This window comes from Lepidochelys kempii, chromosome 6, assembly GCF_965140265.1.
Source record: "Lepidochelys kempii isolate rLepKem1 chromosome 6, rLepKem1.hap2, whole genome shotgun sequence".
NCBI lineage: Eukaryota > Metazoa > Chordata > Testudines > Cheloniidae > Lepidochelys > Lepidochelys kempii.
In genome coordinates, this window is record NC_133261.1 from 102,461,764 (window position 1) to 102,479,259 (window position 17,496).

At 40.7% G+C, this 17,496-nt stretch overlaps 1 protein-coding gene across 5 annotated transcripts in view; it reads right to left on the bottom strand.

Annotated features, from left to right (window-relative positions):
• TTC7B (tetratricopeptide repeat domain 7B) overlaps window positions 1-17,496 on the bottom strand; it is a 302,589-nt gene that overhangs the window by 43,311 nt on the left and 241,782 nt on the right. For all 5 annotated transcript variants that reach the window (XM_073349423.1, XM_073349422.1, XM_073349421.1 and 2 more), the window contains one exon: window positions 14,619-14,821. In XM_073349423.1, the coding sequence (XP_073205524.1) occupies window positions 14,619-14,821 (203 nt within the window). The remainder of the gene's footprint in view (window positions 1-14,618; window positions 14,822-17,496) is intronic.

The window sequence follows — 17,496 nt, forward strand, 5'->3', positions numbered from 1 at the left end:
CTGGGATATAAAAATTATTAAACAGTCCTGAAGTATTAAAGAGCAAACAGTAAAGTAAGTACTAAAATAGGCTACACTGCAGTGATACAGAGTCTTGTATATATTTCAAGATTATTTTTAAAGATAAGAGGATAAAGATGAGTGTCCCTGTGGGTGCTCCACTCCAGGTGTTGGTGCGTCCCTGCGCCTTCGCTCGGAGATTTTTACAGCAGTTTTTTACAGAGCCTGCTCCCCCGCTCTGAGTGTACCTTAACTGTACGCGACCGGTCTCCTCAGTTCCTTCTCTACAATGGAAGCTACCCCAACTCCGAAGTAGAGGGGAGGAGGGTGGGTAGTGGAGCACCCACAGAGACACTCACCTTGAAGAACGTCAGTTACTGCACAGGGTGAGTAACCTCCTTTTCTTCTTCAAGAGAGATGTCCCTGTGGGTGCTCCACTCCAAGTGACTTAAAAGCAGTGTATCTCAAGGAGGTAGGGACTTTTGATTTGGTAGGAATGCAGTAGATAATACAGCTCTTCCTAACTGTGTATCAGAGAGAGGGCCTTGAGTAAGGGTATAATTCTTAACAAATGTGTGTTCAGAAGTCCAAGTGGCTGCTTTACAGATGTCAGCCAGAGGAACTTCGCGTAGAAAAGCCACAGAGGTAGCCCAGATCTACTGGAGTGAGTTCAGATATCAGCTGGAGGTGTAACTTTCTTTATCTGATAGCACAGTTAGATACACCAGAAATCCAGTTTGAAAGTCTCTGGATAGAAATAGGTATCCCTTTGCAGTGCTCCGCAATGGAGACAAAGAGTCTAGAAGAGTTCCTAAAGGCCTTGGTTCTATCCAAATAGAAGGACAAAGCCCTGTGTACATCTACTGTATGCACTGTGGATTCAAAAGAGTTTGCATGTGGTTTAGGAAAAAAGGTTGGTAGGTGTATCAGCTCATCGATGTGGAATGATGAATGCACCTTTGGAAGAAATTTGGGGTGTAGTCAGAGGGTAACCTTGTCCTTAAAAAATAGTGTGTATCGTGGGTCCACCATGAGAGCCGCTATTTCTCCTGCACGTCTGGCAGAGGTGACTGCCACTAAGAATGCTGTTTTCACAGAGAGGTGTAAGAGGGAGCAAGTGGCTAGGGGCTCGAATGGTTGTTGCTCGAATGGGGCTCGAATGGTTGTAAGTAGGATAATACTAAGTGAAGGTCCTACAGAGGGGTAGGAGGTTTAATGTCCATGTATAGGGATTGGAGCCCTTTGAGAAAACGCTTGGTGACTAGATGAGCAAAAACAGAGGTATCGTCAATCTTGTCATGAAAAGTTGTAATAACAGCTAAGTGGACTTTGATGGAGCTGAAAGAAAGGCCAGATTGCTTAAGGTCTAATAGTAGTGAAGTATGGGCAGAAGAGGTGCAGAAGTAGGAGGAAGTTGTTTAGTTGAGCACCATTATGTGAATTGTGTCCGCTTTCGGAGATTGGTGATGCGAGTAGATTGTGTTCTACTATGTAGGAGCACTCTTTGAACCTGAGCATGCTAGTTCGTTTTGGGAGAACCATGTAGGAACCAAGCTTTGAGGTGAAGCATGGACAGGTTGGGGTAAAGAAATCGGCCGTGTTGCTGCGATAGGAGGTCTGGAGTGAGGGGCAACGAAATCGGTGGGCAAACTGACATTCTGGTGAGTAATGAAAACCACGGTTGTCTGGGCCACAATGGGGCAATCAGAATTACCGTGGCATGATCTGTTTGTATCTTTGTCAGAACTCTGTTGGGAACCGGTATCAGGGGAAAAGCAAACATTAAGTTTTGAGCATAGGTCAGGAACGCATCTCCTAGAGAATGTTTGCCCAATCCCACTCTGGAGCAAAATTCAGGACATTTCTTGTTCTTCGCAGTTGCGAAGAGGTCCAGGGTTGGATAGTCCCAAACGTGGAATATATTGTGTATGATCGTGTCGTTTATCTCCTATTTGTGATCCCAGGGAAAATGTCTGCTTGTTTCGTCTGCGGTGGTATTCAGGACCCTGGGAAAATAGGCAGCTGATATCCGGATGTTGTTCGTGAGGCACCAATTCCAGAGCTTCATGACTTCTGTGCAAAGTGAGTGAGATTGAGCCCCTCCCTGCCTGTTGACATAGAACATGCATGTGATGTTGTCTGTCATCACCTGAACATGTTGGTTCCAAATGAATGGGAGGAAGTGACGGCAGGCATTGTGTATGGCTAGGACGTTTATGTGTAGGAACATGGCTGCTCCCCATCCAGTAAGGGATGCATCGGTAGTCATTATGAGTGATGGGGAGTCGTGGAGAAAAGGGACTCCTGAGCAGAGGTTGGAGGGAACTGTCCACCATCAGAGGGACTCTGACTCTGAAGGGCATGGATAGAGGCTTGTTTAGAGCATGTATGTTCGGTCTGTAAACTGTGGCCAACCAAGCTTGGAAGCAGCTTATGTATAGGTGTGCATTTTTGACCACGAAAGTACACAAGGCCATGTGGCCTAATAGTTGCAGGCAGTCTTGTACAGTGACCTGAGGACTATTGCGAAGTTTTGTAATCAGGAGTTTTATGCTGTTGAAACGATCGAGCGGGAGAGATGCTATTCCCATTCTGGAATCGAGGTGCGCTCCTATGAACACAGGACTATTGCGAAGTTTTGTAATCAGGAGTTTTATGCTGTTGAAACGATCGAGCGGGAGAGATGCTATTCCCGTTCTGGAATCGAGGTGAGCTCCTATGAACTCCAGTTGTTGGGTAGGAGATAAGGTGGATTTGTTTTTATTTGTAGGCCAAGGGAAAGGAAGCAAGAGATGGTAAGCTGCGTGGATCAAAGAGCTTCGTCGAGTGTTGAGGCTTTGAGGAGACAATCGTCGAGGTAAGGAAATATTATAACCCCCCATTTCCTGAGGTGGGCAGTAACCATGGCTAGGAGTTTGGAGAAAACTCGGGGGGGCGGTAGATAGGCCGAAAGGCAACACTCTGTATTGAAAATGTGTCAAACCGAGGGTAAAATGAAGAAAACATCTGTGGGCTAGGTGAATAGTCACATGAAAATAGGCATCCTGTAGGTCAAGGGCTGAAAACCAATCGCCCTGCTCTAGCGCTGGGATTATGGTGGTGAGGGTAACCATTCTGAACTTTTGCTTTTCGATAAATCTGTGTAGCCGCCTGAGATCGAGGATTGGTTGCCATCCCCTGGTTTTCTTTTCTGTTAAGAAGTAATGGGAATAGAAACCTTTCCCTCTGTGTTGTTCGGGCATGATTTCCACTGCCCCCAATTGAAGGCGATGTTGTACTTCTTGGAGGAGCAGTTGCTCGTGAGAGGGGTCCCTGAAGAGGGACGGGAAGGGTGGGCGGGTGGGAGGCGGGGAGAGGAAAGGGATGGAATAGCCAACTGTGACGCCCTCTAAAGCCCACTTGTCGGTGGTAATATTTCGCCACTGATGGGAGAATGGGCGTAGGTGGTGACCAAAAATAGGGCAGGTGGTGTAAGCGCTTACTGTCCTTGTCAGAAAGGATGGAGCAGGGAAACCGGTGTTTGTTCTTTTGGTTAACTGTGTCTACTACCAGCAAGTTTGGCACTGGGTGAGTAAAAAGGAATTCCGAGCCCTTGGAAGGAATAAAGTACTTTCGGTCCACTCTCTTACAGGTTGGCAGGTTTGCAGCCAGGGTTTGCCAAATGGCCGTGGCAGGTTCTAAAAGGGCGGCGTTAATAAGTAATGCAATTCTAGAAGAAGAAGAGGGCTGCAGGATGTCGGTTAGCTCACGCTGCTGTTCAGGGACTTCCTACAGGTTAATTCGTAGCTCATTGGCAACTCTTTTAAACAGGTCTTGAAATTTTGAGAAGTCAACCGAAAACGTCGGGGGAGGAGGAAGCAATGCTTCATCAGGCAGAACAACTCGTTCTACCTGGTTAGAGGCAGGTCGTGCTTGCTCTTGCGGTTGTGACAGGGCTGCCTGGTGTCTGGCATAATTGGCAGGGTCGTCAGCTGGTGGTACTGAGCCGGTCTCACGCCTAGCTGCACTGGTATAACGAGTGGGGTCCCAAGTATAAGGAGCCCATGGAGCCCAATATTACCACTGTGGTGGGAAAGGCACGGGTGGTGCCATCCAGGGGTTCACGTACCATGGGGCAGGACCCTTGGAGTAAGATCAGGCAGCTTTTCTATGACTTCTCTTGATTGGGGTCTGTGGACGGGAGATCTGATAAGGTGAAAATTCTCCCTGCAGCCCAGATTCCTCATCACTGGAGGAAAGCTGTGCAGACCTTGCCTGAGTGTCCTGAAAGAAGTAGGTGTTAAGTAGGGGTGACTGTAAGATGGTAACACCAGGAGGTCCCTTGAGTGTATGAACTGTGGTGTGGCAGTACTTCTGTGAGGGGAGGGCTGGGTGATAGGAATTTGTTGTGAGGAGGGATTCCTCCGCACCAGTGTCCTGAGTGTTCTGTCACTGCCGGCTAGCTCAAAGGCTGACAGAGCCGGGAGAGTGAGAGGAGCCTCAGGGGGGTCAGGCAGGCTAGTATGAGTCAGCACCGCTTCCACTGTGGTGCCAAACGGTGCTGTGTGAGAGGCAGGTAACTGAAAGCCTGAAGCCTCAGCACCGGGGGTTAGTGTGACTGCCTCAGATGCAGGCGGGTTTTGTGTGGCGCCAGAGGAGCCCAGGGCATCAAAGGTACTCAGCCAGGGAGGGAGGGGAGGAAGCAGTACCCGGAGAAGGCTTGTGCCTGCAAATACCCTTTGTGGGTGAGAGAGACTGATGGTTTTTTAAAGTTTTCTTTAGTCTCTTTGAAGCGGGGGGGCTGCGGTGTACAGCAAAGTCAGAGCCCGGGTCTGAGGCTGGTCCAAGAGATTTTTGCAGCAGGAGTAGTTTTAATCACAGCTCCCTGTTTTTGCGTGCCCTGAATTTCAACTTGCTGCAGTGGGCACATTTTTGGGGGATGTGGGAGTCCCCCAAACATTTAATACATTTAGAGTGGCCATCTGAAAGAGGGATGGCATCACTACAGTTAGAGCATCACTTAAAACCTGGAGAGTCAGGCATGTTGGAAGCAGCTGCGCTGACAGGAACAAAAAGGTTTTTTTTGTATTTGTTTTGTTTTAAAAAGAGAAGAGAAGAGAAAGGGAAAAGGGTACCTAACTATTACTGGTAAGCTAAACTAAGAGGGAAAAAAGTTGAACAAGGGAGAAAAGAAATTCTCTAACAAGTCTGCTGAGCTCTCAGGCCAGGTACGGTAGAGAAGGAACCGAGGAGACTGGTCGCACACGCGTAATATTAAGGTACACTCAGAGTAGGGGGGCAGGCTCTGCGCATGTGCGACCGGTACGACTACTGCTGTAAAAATCTCCGAGCGAAGGTGCAGGGAGGCACCAACACCTGGAGTGGAGCACCCAAAGGGACATCTCTTGAAGAACTGGTGGTGCCTGGATGCTGCATAGGAATGTAACAAATGGCCTTTCATTTCTAGATCAGTGGTCCAAATTCAGACCAGGCTCACACTGACTGAAAAGACACTATTTGATGGCTATTAGCTGTCCACAAAGTGAGCTGGTAGTTTTGGTTCAGTTCTTGTTCTTTAACAGGGGGTGTCAAAGCTGAAGTGGCCATTTTTATCGTTGGCTGATGAATAAGTAGTTCTGAGAGAAGTGGCCAATTAGGGTGGAAGAATTCGTATAATTAAGATCCATTCGTGCAATGGCAGCACAAAGAGTTATAGTATTTCTCAGCAACTTAACAGTATGCAACACACAGTATATTCTTGTAATCTAACTGGGGTGGGTTATTATTAGTCAAACTGAGTGCACGGATTTGCATTGTATGTGGCTGACAAATAATCATAATCATATAAATCAGACCCCACACAGCCCAAGTTTAAGGGAATGTAGTATACTGGTCACAACCATACAGCATCCCAGCACACTAACTGGCTGACAGAATTACATTTCACTATATTCCAGCACACACAGTAAAGCAAATCTCGCATCCAGTTCTAACTTAAGTTTAACATTGAGAAAGTCTGAATTGACAATACTCAGCTGCTAACCTTTCATTGACAGTCACATATGGTTTGTATGTGGTTATCCAAAACTAGCAACAATAAATTCCTGAAGTAACTTTCTATTCCCAAAGAAGCAATTAAGTTTTACTGTCCAATAAAGCGTGAAACTCCCGACAGTGACCATTCTCAAATGTAAGTTACACAGTAAATATGTACACCAACAGGATCTGATATTAAAATAATATTTTTAAAGATCCTGGTGAAAGCCTGTAGTAATGAGGTGAATCATCCCTTTACAACCTTTAATATATTATCTCCCAAACTTGGATAGCAATCTTATAGGACTAACATTAAAGAACAAAAGAGAGTCTTTCTTAAGCCAACCAACAGCAGAACTGACTTTACTGATCATTCAGCCATATGACTAAAATCTTAGTTTCCAAAAAGCAGTGTCTATGGATGCTGGCATCTATACCCTTTGATTTTATTACACTGATCAGTGGGGCTTTTCAGTTGTAATGGGAAATAATATTTTTCAAGATCTCCAAGGCAGCAAAGAATGTCAGCTTTTGAGTGACACGTGGCAGCAAGTGAAGAATTTAAGTTGGTGGGAGAAGTGCTTATAATTCAATTAACCTGTCTTGATTTAAAATACCTGGTAGAACTTCTGCTATCCTTTCAAAATGGAGAATTTGTTTCTAAGCATGTATCTCATTTGGGAAAATCACAGTTTAAGGGTTGCACTCATAGTACCTGATCCAAAGCCCACTGAAGTTAACAGAAATACTCCCACTGACTTCAATAGCTCCATGGATCAAATCCACAGTTATCTTCAAGACAGAATGACCCAAAGGTGGAGGGAACCTGCTCAAACTGATTCTAATAGCAGAATTCCACTGTCATTTTTTTATTTTTAGGATAAGAACATTATTTAAAGCATTTAGACCTCTGAGTGGATAAAATACTGCTCCTGACAAAAAAGGCATTTCATTTAAAGTGTATTTTGCTTTCTCTCCTTTTTTCCTGCAGCAATCAAACTTCCAAAAGTCAACTTATTTAAAACTGCCCCAGCCCGGTGAAACTGAGTGAGGGTGGAGGAGAGCGAGTGACGGAGGGAGGGAGGGAAGATGGAGTGAGCCTGGGACGGGGCCTCGGGGAAGAGACAGGGCAGGGGCTTGGCCTCAAGGAAGGGGAGGGGCAAGGGTGTTTGAGTTTGTGCAATTAGAAAGTTGGCAACCCTACTGGGGACAGATTATCGATTACACCCTGTGGCTGGATAATGTGATGCCAGCTTTAGAAAAAAAGCCGAGTCTGGATGAAAATATAGCCGTACTTGTAAAACAGTAACATCTATAATGACAAAATAATTCTAGTGAGACTACCTAAAACCAAAATTATTGTGAGAAAAAGGTAATATGGTACCATAGATCCAGTCCTGTGAAGCATTCAGCATCTTCAACAGGATCTGGATGGTATTCAGCACTTCACGGGAGTAGTCCCCTATATACTCTTCTTTTATACTCTTGTTGAAAAACACAGCTTCTACTGAAGAGTAAAGTAACTGGATCCAGTCATTTTTTCTTAAAGCACATAATTGTTATTGCTTAATTTATCGATATAAGCTGATTAAAGATGGATGAGAAAATGCAAAATGGTGCCATACCAAGCAATATAAACTATACCATTTGTGCAGATATTTTGCTCACTTTATTTGGCAGTGCTATTCTGTCCACCCAGACAAAATATTACAAAGAAAACCAGATCTCTAAATTGTCAGCCTCAGGAACTCATTAAATCAGTTTAAATTTGAATATACTTTTTTGAAATTGTATTATGATTAGGTGCAGTATCAGACAAAATATTAATGCAAACAGGCCTTACTCGGAGACTTGAATGGATTCCTGTTTTTAGTATTCAGTATGATCCTCCATATTATTTTTGTTAATAGCCATTTCAAGGAATTCTCTCGTTTTTTCTGGTGTTGGGGTGGACAGAGTAGTGAGTGTTCAGGCAGGAGGGCAAGGGAACACTCAGAGCCATCAACAAATCCTACAACTTCTGGTTCAGTATGTGTTTTTTATATAACTTTCATTTCTTATGCGAGTGATTGTTTTTAATGTAAAGCAATGAAAACAAATTAAACTGCTATGCTTGATTTACCTTAATACACATTTTGCCATCCTCTTTAGAATTTAAGATTAATTTGTTCTGAATATATGTTGGACATTCTATGCAAAAAATGCACCTGTTATTTAACCAACCTGAGCTCTATTACTGTAATCTGTAATTGATATATTCAAAATAGCAGAGCATTTTACTACTGCTTTGTAAAAGTCACTAGAAAGTCATATTAAATAAGAAAGGCAAATTTAAAAAAAACAGAATTAAAGATGAAAAAAATCAACAGGCCTGAGACATATCCTTTCATAGAATTATAGGTCCTAAAATTGCGAGACAGATCCGAAGTCTAAGCACAGTAATCACAAGTTAAAGATACCAACTGCTCCTGCAGGGATGTTGGTGCCTTCACAGTGCTGTCACTGCTGTTGGGCCTAAATATCTCTCTAGCACACGTGTAACTAATAGACAAAAAAAAGGACAAAAATGTTGAATTGAGAGTATGCACACATGAGAAATCACTACAATTTTTTTCCTCAAAATACTCTCTTTGGAATCAAAAACAAATATATCACTGGGGATTTGATACTCAGAAGATGCAAAAGAACATTCTGAAAGGGACAGGCGAACAACAGGATACTGCTTTCCTGGAGCTAAGACATGAGACATCACTCCAAAATTAGAAAGGCCTCAATTAGAAAGGATCAATTGGTGGTGTTTCATATCGGCATTAACAGGTTTCACAGTAGCAGCCATGTTAGTCTGTATCCGCAAAAAGAACAGAAGTACTTGTGGCACCTTAAAGACTAACAAATTTATTTGAGTATAAGCTTTCATGAGCTACAGCTCACTTCACATCCGATGAAGTGAGCTGTAGCTCACGAAAGCTTATGCTCAAATAAATTTGTTAGTCTCTAAGGTGCCACAAGTACTCCTTTTCTTTTTTGCGAATTTCATATTTGAGTTTCTTCAGAACTCTAGGGTGAATACTATCTGGTCCCGGTGAATTATTGTTTAATTACTCCTTTTAATTAAGTACTCTTTTTCTCTTTACTGTATTGTGAGACATCTCACGGACAACAGATGACTTCAGGGAACTCGGAAGTATGCTGAGGAAGAAGAATGTCCAAGTGATCTCTTCGGAGACCCTTCCTGTCCCACGAACAAAACAAGGCAGAAGATTCTAGAAGTGAACCGTTAGCTAGGTAAGTGGTATAAGATTGAGGATTTTGGTTTTGGGAAACATTGGTCCACCTTTTATGGAGAAAGGGGTTCTACATAGTTTGGATGACCTTCACTTCATTAAAAGAGGAATCAATCTTCTCCAAAACAGGCTTACTAGAATAGTCAGGAGAACATTAAACTAATAAAAAAAAGAGGAGGGTAAAAAGATGAAAGATAGGAGCACTCAATTAGCACAAAATTGAGATGTTGAGAACAAAATTAATCAAGAAACTGAAGGATATGACAAAATTCTTGAATTGCTTATGTATCAATGCTAGGAGCCTGGGTAACAAACAAGAGAAATTTGAATTTGTCATTTACAAGCATAAATTTGATCTAGTTGGTATTACTGAAACCTGATAGGATGATTCTCATGACTGAAATGTTAAAATCAATTGTTATAACCTATTTAGGAAGGACCGAGCAGACAAAACTGGAGGAGGAGTGATACTATGTAAAAAGTGGCATTACCTGTTTTCAAGTCACTGATTACTTCAGTGAAAAAGGACATTGATCCATAAGCATTCAGGATCAAACAGGTAAAGCAAAAGATGGGGTAACAGTTGATATCTGTTAAAGACCATGAAGTCACACTAGGGAACAGGATGACCGGCTCCTTATGCACCTATCTATAATGTGCAGGAAAAAAGTCTGCGTGATCATGGGAGACTTCAATTTGAGTGACACATGCTGGAGGTTTCACGTTGCCAGTACTAAAACATCTTGGAATTTCTAAATGTTATAGATGACAAATTTCCTAACTCAGAAAGTGTTGCATCCAACAAGAGGGGAATTTTATATTAGACCTCATATTGACAGATGAAGAGGAACTGATCACAGAGCTAAAAATTAGTGGTAACTTAAGTACAAACGATCATGACTTCTACACATTTATAACGTGCAAACAGAATAAAGGCCAGACCAGGGATATATATACAGTGGAGTCGCATCTTTCGCGGGGGTTAAGTTCTAAAGTCAGTGTGTAAGGCGAAAATTGCGTATAGTCAAAATTACCCTTGAAAATCCCTTAAAGTGCCAATAAAGTACAGTATACTGTACATGGTTTTGTGTATACAACCCTGTACAGTAATATGTATAAATGTATAATGTATACAGTAATGTACAATATATAATAAAGAGTACATATGCAAAATATAATTTTACAGTACTGTATTTTTAATTATAGGGGATTATTACAGGGGGTCGCGTCAGGGCTTGATCCTGGAGATGGAGGTGACGGAGAGCTTGGGTGACGGAGAGCGAGTCGTAGATGAAGTGGTTGGCTCTGGTTCAGCTCGAGAAGTTGATTGTGTAAGCTTATCTGCTGCTCGTTGTTTTTCCTTGAAAAACATGATGATCAGCAACTGTTGCTGTTGTCTCTTGAGCTGCTCAAACATTTATTGATATCGTCTCAAATCATCCGTAATACTACGTGTGATTTTGAGGCTTCCACAGAGGGATCGTATCCACAGATCCACAGAGGGACTGTATTCAGAAATTAAATGATTCTCACAAAAGCTTATGCTCAAATAAATTTGTTAGTCTCTAAGGTGCCACAAGTACTCCTTTTCTTTTCTTCTATGATTTTCTTTAATTGTTCGCGGTAGGCTTTTGCTGCTTCTTCATTGGCAGATGCAGCTTCACCAACAGTCTGCATGTTTTTGAGGTTGACGCAGTTCCTAAAACTGCTAAGCCAACCTTGGCTGGCTTTGAATTCTCTCTCATCAGAAGGCTGTCCCTCTTCGGCGGGAGGTTTGAACAGTGCATAGAGGCTAAGAGCCTTTTCTCACAACGTGTTGCCATCGATAGGCACACGTTTACGGTTCATGTCTTCCAGCCATAAGTTTAATGCCTTTTCAGTCTGCACTGAAGTCTTATTACACACCTGGCTCGTCACCTTGGCAGCACTTGATGCCATGGCTTGACTAATTTCTCTCTCTCAAATCTTGATGGCATGGATGCTAGATTCGTTACAGCCATTATTTACGCGCCACGTTGGAGACCGACATACCGTCTCTCAGTAAGTCCAACACAGCCAGTTTTTCCTCCAGCGTTGGAACAGATTGCTGTTTCTTTGGTTGAGCACCAGATGAAGTAGTTGGCTTGCGTTTAGGGGCCATGTTGTACGAAAAATCTCTCCCATTGACATAATAAAAGCACCTCAATGAGCAGTGATAGCTATGTCGGCAGGAGAAGTGCTCCTGCTGATATAGTGATGTGCACGAGTGCTTATGCTAGCAAAACTTATGTTGCTCAGGGTGTGTGGTTTTTTTTTCACACCGCTGAGCGACATATGTTTTGCCAACATCAGTGATAATGTAGACATGGCCTTACACTTCTTAAGGCATCTGACTGGGTAATGCATGACAGTTTGATTAAAAAACTAGAAAGATATAAAATTAACATGGCACACATTACATGGATTAAAAGCTGAATAACTGATAGGTCTCAATATGTGACTTTAAATGGCGAATTACTATTGAACAGATGTGTTTCTAGGGGATCCCGCAGGGATAGGTTCTTGGCCCTACAATATTTAACATTTTTATTAATGACCTGGAAAACATGAAATCAACACTGATAAAGTCTGCAGATGCCTCAAAAATCAGGAGAATGGTAAATGTAAATGATGAAGAGGATATCAAGTGATCACTGATATCAAGTGATCTGCATAGTTGTCATGGTGAATTCTCCATCACTGCCAATTTTTAAATCAAGATTGGATGTTTTTCTAAAAGATATGCTCTAGGAATGATTTTGGGGAAGTTCTAAGACCTTTATTATGCAGAAGGTCAGACTTGATCAGTGGTTCTCAAACTGGTGGTCATGACCCCTCAGGGGGTCACAAGGTTATTACCTGGGGGGGTCACGAGCTGTCAACCTCCACCCCCAAACCATGCTTTGCCTCCAGCATTTATAATAGTGTTAAATACAAAAAAAGTGTTTTTAATTTATAAGGGGGGGGTCACACTCATAGGTTTGTTGTGTGAAAGGGGTCACCAATACAAAAGTTTGAGAAACACTGGACTAGATGATCACAGTAATCTCTTCTGGCCTTGGAATCTATGAATCATTCTGTGTCATGTAGCTTCCTGGTTCTATGAAGTTATACAGACAACCCTATGCTTAAAGTATTATTGAAATACTTTTTTTTTCTAAAATTTACAAGCATACATCACAAATTTTGGTCTCTATATTGACCCCATTAAGTACACAGTTGCGATGTGATTTAAACAAGACAAGAGATCTAAAGTAATAGACAAGATTTTTAGAAACATATTTTAAAAAGAAAAAACGCTTAAGGGGTTGACTAAAATGCAGTGGACTGTTCTCCAATCAGCACTCTAAAACATCTCAAACCACGTAGATACAAAAGCTCAAAATAAAGAAACTTTGTAAAAGACTAGAAATAAGTGTGAAATATTTCATCTTGCACACTTGCCTCATTCATTCTGCACAGCATTTTGTTTGTAAAGAAACATTTATTTAAAGTAAAATAATGCAAAAAACATAATATACAGCTCTCATTTTTATTTAACTACACTGTTTTTGGTCTACCATATGCTTCCATGCCAAAAAGAGAACCTTTTGGCATTTGTGAATAGGCTCAAGTATCTTGGAAAGCTGAAAAGTGAAACATAAAAGTTTCCCTTTGCTGTTTTCCTATTTGATCTTTCGTCTCATATGTTCCCCCTTACGGTACATGAAAAATACCTCTCTGAATAATTCATAAGCACCTAGGCAGAAACTAGCTTATCATTTTGAATAAAAAGGTTAGGTCTGAGAAGCTGATTGCAGCTGTTCTGCTGTGCAGCAAAGGGAATCTGAATGTTTAAAAACATCTTCCTAGCACAATAAGGAGAGAAAAGTTTTACAGTCCAATACTGTTAATCAAAAATCTAATAAAACAGATTGGAGTTCAAGTATAATCTTTTTAAAAACTCTGCTAAAGGTGAAGTGCAAGTGTTTTTAGGAAAAATAAAAAAATAAGACTCATAATTAACAGTCTAGTCTGCAGACAAACATTATAAATACTTTTACACTTTAACACAAAATATTTGACAAATGGTCCCTCCATGTTCTGCCTGCCAAGTATTTTCCTGGAAAAACTGACATCACAAACACCTAAAATAAAGCGGGCAGTGTTTTCCTGTAATGTTTTAGTTGATATTGACACTGTCAACAATTGCAAAGGAGCTATGTAATTCAAACTCACCATGGTAGGGTAAAGATGAACCAATTTTCAGATAGTTTAAAAAACAAAACAAAACTATTTCTGTATTTTATGAGGCAACACATTTACTCTTATGGTGGAATTCACCCTCCTTTCTGCTTAACTGGACAGAATTAAATTCTTATCCTGGAAACAGGTTTCAGAGTTGCTATTCCAGCCTATGAATTGGAACAGTGACTCTTCTATCCTTTTCCCAAAAGCCCATTCATATTAACACATCCAGATACTGCTTCACCTCCCAAAGGACACAGATGGGCAGAAACTCACATATGGCCACTCTACCCATGCAACCTCACGGTGGTGCAGAACCTTGCACCGGTCCTCTGTACCTAGGTGAATTTCATCCTCACTGATTTTGGCAATTTTAGTCATATCCACTGATGTATTTTTAGTAAAAAAAAAAAAAAAAAAGAATTCACCTTTTAAATTTGACAGCGTGAATGGAATCATTTCAGCTCCACTCTTTTAATAACTGATCTTTTAAAGATAACAGAACTTCTGCGTTTTGTCTGTAATTTTTATAGTATTTGAAAATCTATGCTCAAGTTTAATATTCCAATGACTTTAAAAGTACCTTGCATCATGTTCATTTCTCACTGAACATGATAATATGGATCCCATTTAAATCACTGGGAATTTTATGCATGTGATATGTAGCATGGAACACAGTGGATTTACAAAAAAGGAGATGAAATCTATACTATGCACAGTAGCTTCTATTCAGATGTACTCAAGCTCAGCTATTCATTCTTCTCAAAGCAGATCATTTATATTGTGATCTAAATCTGCAAAACTAAGCCATTTTTGTTAGCCTGAGTGCAAAATTCACATGAAAATGGCAAAAAGCAGTACCCTTTCTTTGACTCCAACTTATAAACAACTGATTTTTTTTAAAGAGTGTATCAAAAAAAACACACTTCAGCCAGGAAATCAATCAATTTAGGTCAAATATGAGTTAACAACACCTCAAAATTGGGGCACTATAATATCAATGCAATAAGGCCCCCAAAACATAGCAGCCCAACTTGAAGTTAAAATGTTTATCCATTTGGACTCAAGACTTACCAGTCTCTGCATACTTTTTACATGGGTAGGACTGATTGATAAGGCCTCTTCATACCAGCGTTTGGCTTCATCAGTATTTCCTCGAAGTTCAGCCACTTGACCTCTCATGTAGAGGACGTTATGTGACATTGGAAAGAGGTTAGCTGCTTCCTGAATACATGCTGTGGCTTCAGCAGGCTTCCCAATTCCTATATAGACTTCAGCTGAAGGGGAAAAAAAAAAGTAGATACATCAATGTATTTTTCTCTGGTTGATCATAATATGTCAAAATATTGCAAGAGCAGTTACATTTTCTTGAAGTTTTTTTCATTTCCTGCCAAGTGAATAAGGTTATTTCACTCAAGAAGGGTCATAACTGAAGCTTACAAGAAGTTGCCACATAAACTACCCAAAATGAATCTTTTAGAAAATAAGCGACTTTTCTATCTGTAATATGAATACTTAAATTTTTTACAATGGCTGTTCCAGACAGCTGAGAGCTTTTTAATAGAAATGTTTTAGTACTACAAGGTAACCTTAACAACAGGTACTTTTAATAAACACTGGCAATTCTAAAAAACCTATCAGCATATACGCTGGCACTAGTAAAGAAAACCACTGTGTCCCCATGTTTGGGGTGTCAGACTGGAAGACACCAATTACTGAGCTGACTGAAAAGTTTCTGCTTGTTATTGACACGATTTAAGTCACAAGCTGAGGAAAGTGGCATCTGCTCACTTTCCCAACCACTGTACGTGGCCACTTGATCCAAATTCTCCCACTCTGTGTATTTAACCTTTTCTTCTTAAAAACACATTTGATATGAAAATGGAGGTTCTCAGTAACGTAACATAATTGAGTGAGAGGCTTATTCAGCATTCTGATTTGCTGAGAAACTGCTTGTGAGACATGAGAAATAAGTTATCTAACTCAGCCTTCCAGTAATTTTATATACACATTAACAACTGTAGAAGTATATTGGCAACAATTAATTTAAAATATATCATAACTGATATAAATAACTGGCTGGCCTGAGAATGAACTGTCTTTAGGTTGGGTTGGCTAGCTAAAAGTTGCTTAATAAGTTATTAACGGCTAGAAAAAAAATGTTTTCTTTCAGGCATTCCCTCAGTCTTAAATATTATCATTATGTTGATCAATTAGCTCAAAGTCTGTCCCTGGACTGGGAGGAAGGGGGTTAATGATGATGGATGAGCAAGGGACTGTTATCGTCTATGTTTGCACAGCACAACTGGGCCACAATTAGTGACTGGGACCTCTGGATGCTAGCATAGCACAGTTTATAACAAACAGCAGCTAATGTGGATTTAAAAAGTCAAAGCACTACAGATACATCTCTTCTCTTCAAGAGAATGTTCATGCTACATTATTTGGAGTAATACATCAACCCCATATAAAAGGGTAGGGACGTTAAGAGCTCAATCCAATGTCTACTGAAGTGAACTGGAGTCTTTTCAGGGAGTTTAATGGTCTTTGTAGGAGGTCTTAAATAAATTCAGGTTGATGAGATGTACCACAATCAATTTTAAGGCAAATTTTTTTTGAGATAAAGAATGATATCAAACAAACATAATGATTAGTATTACTTCGGTCTAGTCAACTTAAAGTAGAAAGGGAGAACGTAATCTTCAGTGGTGAACGCCTGTCATTTATTAATTCTTGTACTCATTACTCTGTTTATCCACTTACAACAATCACAACCATAGCTCCCAGGCATCTAACAAAGGTGGTCAATAAACACAGTGTAAGAGCCCACACAATCTAGTTTCCCCCAAAATTTATACTGCTCTTTTTAAAGAGTTCTTTGTTATGTACTGAGGTTAAAAGTAACCTTGAATCTTTAAAATAGTATCTATCACCTATATCCTCATGTGATGGATGATTTTATCTGGAGAGCTAATTTATAAATGTAAGTGGATAGGTAGAGAGAGAAAGTGTAAGAATGCCACAGTGGAGAGAACTGAAACAATCTGTTGCCCCTCACATTATATCTCATCCACCCTGAATCATAAAAATTAATATCCTTTCCAAAAGTTTTGTTTATAACAAATCTGATATTTTTGTTAGGTCCAATCCCTTTTTGCTAAATACTTAGCTTCAATGACATCCAAGAGTGGTAAACTCCACAGTCTGATTACACATTCCCAAACTTTTCAATCTCTCATCACATATGAGTTTTTCCCAGCCCTTAATCATTCTCATCTCCCTTCACTGAACCCCTACTAATTCTGCAGTATCCCTTCTGAGATGGGGTGACCAGTACTGCACACACCATTCCAGAAGAGGCTGCACCATTGTTTTTATATAATAGCATTATACTATTCTCTATCCAATTCCTTTAGCAGCTTACCATCTTGTTTGTTTTACTGAATACAGCTGCACACTGAGAAGAGGACTTCATTGGGCTGTTTCCACTATCAGCCTGGCCCCTTTCCTGAGTTTATACTGATTTTAATTTAGAATCCTATGAGGTGAAAGGGTAGTTTAAACCTTTCCCTTCATGCATTTATCGGTACAGAATTTCATTTGCCATTGTGTTGCCCACTCACCTAGCTCAGTTAGATCTCTGAAGTTCTCTGTGGTCTTGACCTACCTGAACAGCTTTTTGTCATCTCCAAATTTTTCTGCGTCACTACTCACCCTCCTTCCAGGTCATTAATATATCACAGGTGACCTAGTATGGAGTCTTACCAAACCCTGCTGTTAACCTTTTGCCATGATTAAAATTTTCTATTTATTTCTACTCTTTGTATCCTCTTTCTTCCTGTTTTTGATCTATGACAATATTTTGCCTTCTTTTGCTCTCACCCCATAACTACTTAGTTTCTTAAAATATGCAGTTGTAAAGAGAAGACAGAATCAAAACGATACCAAGGCC